We start from the raw sequence: 7,378 nt of genomic DNA, 5'->3' as shown, positions 1-7,378 counted from the left end.
GAGCCTCTTTTGATTCAGGAAGATTCAGGTTTTTGTAAAGAGGAAGACTCCCTTGTTCAGGTGAGGTTATTCCTTTTATTAGTTTTATTTGAACAGGAAAGTTTAAAATTTTCTTTGATCACTGCTTAGTTTCCTTAGTCTTTGCATTGAATCAGTTTTCAGAAGTTTCTTTTTTATATCAGTAGAGCTCTATTAAATCTTAGTACTCTTAGTACTTTCCAATTTCACGAAAAAATTCTTAGTAATGTATGCTGTAGATTTTCTTTACTTTTCTCCTGCTGGCAAGGTTTTCGTGCCTTGGGTTACATCTCTTTTGTTAGGGTTTTTTCCCCCCTGAATTGTGACATCTGTAAGATTCTTTTCCTAATGGGGCACCTGGGTGGCCCAGTCGGTTAAACTCTTGATTTAGGCTCAGTTCATAATCTCAGGGCCCTCATATCAGGGTAGTGATTGAGCCCCGGGCTCTGCACTCAGCCCGGAGTCTGCTTAAGACTCTCCCTCCCTCTCCCGCTGCCCCTCCCCTGACCCGCATGCTCTCTCTCTCTTCTCTCTCTCTAAAATAAATAAACTCTTTTAAAAAAGATTCTCTTTCTAATGTAAAAAAAATTGCAGCCTCTGTTAAAGAAGATCAAGGTCTCAGTTTTTCCCCAATGTTAAAAAAAAGCAAGTGTTTTCTAAAAATAATGGAGATCTGTGAGAGATATTTTCCCCCTTTACTACTTAGGAATCAAAAATTATTTTTATGAAAGATAAAAGTAATTGATGTCTGTAGCAGAGAAGACCTGATCTTTGGTGTTAGAAAACCTGAATAATATTCCTGGGATTATCTGTTATTCATCTCGGGCTAGTCACAATATCTATAGTTTTTAAATTAACATGTACATTTTTTAAAGATTTTCTTTATTTATTTGACAGAGAGAGACACAGTGAGAGAGGGAACACAAGTGGGGGGAGTGGGAGAGGGAGAAGCAGGCTTCCCGCGGAGCAGGGAGCCCGATGCGGGGCTCAATCCCAGGACCCTGGGATCATGACCTGAGCCGAAGGCAGACGCTTAACGACTGAGCCACCCAGGCGCCACCAAATTAACACATAAATTAAATAGACTTGTCTTACCTACCTCACACAAATTCTGAGACAATATAGTTTATTAATTTTTTCAACTATAGAGCAGTATAATGAACAAGTATTTGTTGAAATCACCAGTATTATAATTTTGATTGTTACCAAATATAAGCACCTGATGTTGTATGCCTACTACAATGTCTTCTGCAATCTATGTGCTTGATAATATTTAAAAATGAAAGTGAATTTTTAAATATGCTTATTAGTGTCCACTTACAAGCCCATATCCCTAAAAAATAGAGGACTGAATAGTGAATGGGAGAATGAAAGATTAACAGTGTTCAAATAAGAATTTAAATAATTTGGCATATTTAACCCAGATAAAATAAGGCTTCTGTCATGTAGAAACTCTATTCAAATATTTAAGGAAAGGAGAGGGTTGTCATTAGAAGAATGATTAGTCTAATTCATTATGGCTCAAAGGTGTGGATGAAACTGTGCCTTGGTGAGTAGAAAAAAACAAAGTTTTGATTTGTTGAAGTTGTTCTATTGGAAAATGGATTGCCTAGAAGGTAGGAGGTTCTATTATTAGCTCTTTCCAAAAGTAAGTTGATGGCCCTGAAGTTAATATAATACAGAGAATAATAGTATTTGATGAGTTGTTGAAGTACATGATAGCCAAGGTCTTTGCAGTCCTGAGCTGGAGGATTCTATGATCTGATAATGCAATAGATTGGCCAATTCTGCTTCTAAATTTGCTATGCACATTTAACATAAATAATTGAAAAGATCTCTTGAAAATAAATGTAACCTGGAATTGTCAGTCTTCTTTAAGTTAATATTGAGTTGATGCCTTTAAATTAGGTACTAAAGGTAATGTATGTTTCTCTAAATCAATATTGTGATATTTACATCTCAGCGATTATTGTACCATTATTTATTTCAAGATTCCAAATGTATATAACCAAGAGATTCCAGTCACACACACTTTCAAATCTGATTTGTTTGGACATTTGTGATATAATCCTTTGATGGTTTTAATCAAAATTTAATAGTGAATAAGGTGCCTAGTGGCACAGGTGCTGTCAGTTAAGCATCCGACTTTTGGTTTCAGCTCAGGTAGTGATCTCAGGGTCTGGAGGTCGATCCCTGAGTCAACCTCCACACTCAGTGCAGAGTCTGCCTAAGACTCTCTCCCCCTCTTCCTTTGTCCCTATCTGCTGTGCTCTCTCTTTCCCAAATAAATAAATCTTTTTAAAAAGAACTTAATAGTAAATAATTTTCAAGAACTTTAATCTTGGATATTGGTCATGGAAGTCAGATTGTCTCATACAAGTATTAAAATTTGTTTCATATGATCCGAGAGTATAAATGTTATTTTTTATATCACCAATTCTGGATGATTTAAACCACATCTTGAAAAAAATAAACAAAATAAACTATATCCATTTATAAGCAAAGCTCACTAACTGGGTTTTATGGATAGTAGGCTGGTTTATTTTATTCTCTTATCTGCTCACTCACTAACTGGGGTAGTATATGACGGTTTATTTTATTCTCTTATCTGAATTACCTATGACCATTTCATTTAAATAAATAAAGTATTTTATTGGGAAAGCTATCAGATTCTTCTCTCAGTAATAATCATTCATTCATGTGGACTGACCAAGTGTTAAATCCTAGCAGTCATGGAACTTACTAAATTCTGACTAACTGAGGCTCTCCGACTTACATACCATATAGATCATTGTTAATAAGATAAACAGTCTGAGATTTTGAGTATATACTGAATTTTGAGGCATCGGGAAAAAAGCCTACCAAATTATCGGGCTAGTTTATCATCTGTGAAAACAACCCATCTAATCAAACTTCTATTGAGGTAGCAGTTGTCAAAGGGAAGGAGTAAAATTTCAGAGAGAAATAGAAAATACTCGCATCTTTGCCTGGGAATGAAAACCCAAACAGAACTCCAAACAAATGTTTTCTCATTAGAAAAAAGTTCCATTGGGACACCTGGGTGGCTCAGTCATTTAAGCATCTGCCTTCAGCTCAGGTCATGATCCCAGTGTCCTGGGATTGAGCCCCGCATCAGGCTCCCTGCTCAAGAGCCTGCTTCTCCCTCTCCCTCTGCCTACCTGTCTGCCTGCTTGTGATCTCTCTCTCTGTCAAATAAATAAATAAAATCTTAAAAAAAAAAAAGAAAAGAAAAAATTCCATAAAGAAAGGTGAGAAGATTGGGGCGCCTGGGTGACTCAGTCGGTTAAGCGGTTAAGTGTCTGCCTTCAGCTCGGGTCATGATCCCAGGGTCCTGGGATGGAGCCCCTCGTCGGGGTCCCTGCTCAGCAGGGGAGCCTGCTTCTCCCTCTCCCTCTGCCTGCCACTCCCCCTGCTTGTGCTCTCTCTCTCTGTCAAATAAATAAATAAAATCTTTAAAAAAAAAAAAGAAAAAGAAAGGAGAGAAGATGCATAACTTAATGTCTGGGAAGTCAATTAGACTTTCCACAGAATTTTTTTCCATAGAATTATTTTATGCAAGGACAAAAATGAAGGTCGATTCTTCCCAATAACTCAATCAATAATAATATACTTCCTTTAAAACTGTAAACTTATTTCAATTTTATACAGTAGGCTTATGTTATATTTAATATACCTTAGTGGTCTAGTAGAGATCTTTAATATTTAAATTTATGTTGTAGAATAACTTAGAAAATTTGATTACTAGAGATAATACAGCCAGTTACTTCCTAAAGTATACTTTATGTTCAGAGTATGTTCATAATCTTATTTATCTAGATCTTTAATTATTATTTAAGATAATTAACTCCAAAGAAGTTATCCAGAAGTAATCAGTTGAGACTTTTTTTTAAATAGTAAGAATAAGAAACAAATGTGAGATGACCCTATGAATTTTGAAGTGTTAGGTAGAAAAAGATCACAACATTGGGAACCATAATATCTAGACCGAAAATTTTGTTTGAAAATGTCTGCAAGTACTCATGATCTTTAATGACTTTGCTTACATCAACAGAAAGTTCAAAATTACTACTAAACAAATAGTATTTAACTTCTACTTATGGAATTAATCTGTAATACTCATATTGGCTCCTTTGAACAAAAGTTATTTTATCTACTTGGTGAAAGCAAACATGGCTATAAATTGATAGATTGAAACAGCATTTCATTCAAAGTATTGCCTATATTTTGGACCAGTGCCATCAGAGAGCAGAAATAGATCACTTAGTTAGGAAATCCCCAGCAACTAAGCTAAGAAGCATTTCTCAATGTTACTTCTGATTTCTCCTCCTGGTGCTGCTATCTACTCCCCTAGGGCTTAAAATAATTTACAAAGCAAGGTATTTCTTTTTTTAAGTTTATTTATTTATGTAAGTAATCTCTACACCCATCATGGGGCCTGAACTTACAACCCTGAAATCAGGAGTTGTGTGCTCTTTCTGACTGAGTCAGCCAGGCACCCCATAAGGTAAGTTTATTTCTTGCCAGGGTCTTCATTTCAGGACAGGTAACTCTTTTCTCCTGCAACTATGTGGAAAGAATTTTATTTCTATCAGCTAAGGGTAACCTCAGATCCATCAACAATTCAGTTTTACTTAATTAACATCATTGGAACAATTGGTACCTCTAAGGATCTTCTCAGGACAGTGTATGCTCAAAGGCTATCTGGAGGCCCAACTTTTTTCAATTATTCTAGAATCGGGTAGGATGATTATTTGAATTGCATAATGAAAAGAAGCAGTCAACACCCACTTTCTTATGAATACACAGGTGGTAGAATCTGCAAACTCCTGCCTTCTATGCAAAATGAGTTGCTTCGATAGCTGATTGTTGTTGCTTGGGTTCTTACCTCCTCTCTAATGGCACTTTTTGAGCATAATTAAGCATCAGCCAAGGCAAATGATTTTCCTTTTTCTTCTCAGAACACTGGAAGTGAGGATATTTGTATTCCAACAATGGTTTTACTATTATAGTCAAGGACAAGGCAATTTCCTCTCATTTTTAAAATCATTAAAATGGAGGTATTAGACTAAATCATCTCTAAGTTTCCCTCTAATCAAAAACTTTATTAAATTACCTCTCTGTATTCTAAAGAAAATTTTGACTTTCTGAGTCTTACATGCGGGATCTAGAACATAGTCGGTGTTCAATATTATTGAATTAATTTGTTATACTCTGACATACCTTTTCAAAATAAATCACACTTTTTTTTACCTGCAAACACTGATTTTACTGTGTTCTATGAAGCCTGAAGCAGTACCCAACATCATTTCAAAGTTGAAATGCAAAACAGAAAAAATTTTAAAAGTTATCTGGAATTAGTAAGCACCCATCATGAACATTGTTGCATTAATTCATTTTCTTGAAATATATTTTTAAATAATATCAAAGATATATAAATCGGAGAAATATAAATGGAAGGATTTTGAAGGATAAAACAACTTTCTGAAAAATCAGTTATTTTGCTTCAATATGGTGCAGTAACTTAGTAAGGACTCTGAGTGCCGCTGTTCACCAACCAGGGGGAAAATGGTGCAAAAGATCTGCCAGAACCACTGAGCTTTTATCGTACAAAGAAATACCAGATTGAGATAAACTCTCTTCCAAGCTGCATCAAACTCAGTTCTCTTATACTAGATTCTGGGCTTCTTTTACGAATACAAAAGATTCCACACTGACACACTGGCATCCAGAAGCACAACGGGAGATAGCCCCGTGTCTAAACAAGATCTGCACAACAATGGCGGCTCCGCAGAGGGGTCGGGACTACAGAAGATTCATCCTGCTCTCCATCCTCCTGGGGACCCAGAGGGAAGCTTGGGCAGGACATCTTCTCTACTCCGTGCCCGAGGAGACAGACAAAGGGTCTTTTGTGGGTAATATTGCTAAGGATCTGGGCCTGGAGCCCAGGGAACTGGCGGAGCGTGGAGTCCGCATCGTCTCCAGAGGTAGGACGCAGCTTTTCGCTTTGAATCCGCGAAGCGGCAGCTTGGTCACCGCAGACAGGATAGACCGAGAGGAGCTCTGCGCTCAGAGCGCGCGGTGCCTGGTGAACTTTAACATCCTGATGGATAAAATGAATCTTTACCCTGTAGAAGTGGAAATAATAGATGTTAATGACAACGCTCCTAGATTCTTGACGGAAGAAATGACTGTAAAAATAACGGAGAACACAGCTCCTGGGGTGCGGTTTCCATTAAATGAGGCTTGGGATCCAGATGTGGGCACGAACTCCCTCCAGAGCTACCAGCTCAGCCCCAATCAGCACTTCTCCCTGGTTGTGCAGAATGGAGATGACGGAGCTAAATATCCGGAATTAGTGCTGGAAAGGGTGCTGGATCGGGAGGAAAAGGCGGTTCACCACCTACTCCTTACAGCCTCTGATGGTGGCCACCCACCGAGATCCCAAACCACCCGCATCCAAGTAACAGTGGTGGATGTGAACGATCACGCGCCAGTCTTCTCTTTGCCTCAGTACCAAGTAACTGTCCCTGAGAACCTGCCGGTGGGCGCAAGATTGCTCACGGTACACGCTGTTGACCTGGATGAGGGAGTCAATGGGGAAGTGACATATTCTTTCTGGAAAATAACTCAGAAGATTCTACAGATATTCCGACTGAACCCTCATACAGGAGAATTATCAACTTTAGAAGGCCTAGATTATGAAGAGTCCAGCTACTATGAAATGGAAGTTCAGGCTCAGGACGGTCCTGGTAGTATGACAAGGGCTAAAGTAATTATCACAGTTTTAGATGTGAATGACAATGCCCCAGAAGTGACTGTAACATCTGTAAGCAACTCAATCCCTGAAGACACTCCTCCTGGAACCGTAGTTGCTCTTTTCTACCTTCAAGATCGAGATTCCGGCAAGAATGGTGAGGTGACCTGCACTATTTCAGAAAATCTTCCTTTTAAATTAGAAAGATCAATAGACAATTATTATAGGTTGATGACAGCGAAAAACCTAGACCGGGAAAAATTCTCTGTGTATAACATCACACTGAAAGCCACAGATGGTGGAACCCCACCCTTGTCCTCAGAAACTCATATCTCCATGAATGTGGCAGATACCAACGACAACCCACCCACCTTCCCCCAGTCCTCCTATTCTGTCTACATCCCTGAAAACAACCCCAGAGGTGCCTCCATCTTCTCTGTGACTGCACATGACCCGGACAGCCATGAGAATGCTCAAGTCACTTACTCCCTGTCTGAAGACCCTCTCCACGGGGCTTCCTTATCCTCCTATGTGTCCATCAACTCTGACACCGGCATCCTGTATGCGTTGCATTCCTTCGACTAT

The 7,378-nt window shown here is 38.6% G+C and overlaps 1 protein-coding gene across 1 annotated transcript; it reads left to right on the top strand.

The window, feature by feature from the left end:
• Positions 1 to 4,466: 4,466 nt before the first annotated feature.
• On the top strand, positions 4,467 to 7,375 carry LOC116629588 (protocadherin gamma-A7-like; the record flags this gene model as incomplete). The annotated part of the gene is made up of 1 exon (XM_032399837.1): positions 4,467 to 7,375. A coding segment is annotated over exon 1 (1,560 nt), but the record flags the coding sequence as incomplete, so codon positions are not given.
• Between the last annotated feature and the right edge of the window lie 3 nt (positions 7,376 to 7,378).

This window comes from Phoca vitulina, unplaced genomic scaffold (genome assembly GCF_004348235.1).
Source record: "Phoca vitulina isolate PV1807 unplaced genomic scaffold, GSC_HSeal_1.0 scaffold1568, whole genome shotgun sequence".
Lineage (NCBI taxonomy): Eukaryota > Metazoa > Chordata > Mammalia > Carnivora > Phocidae > Phoca > Phoca vitulina.
This window is presented reverse-complemented; position numbering and strand designations above follow the sequence as displayed.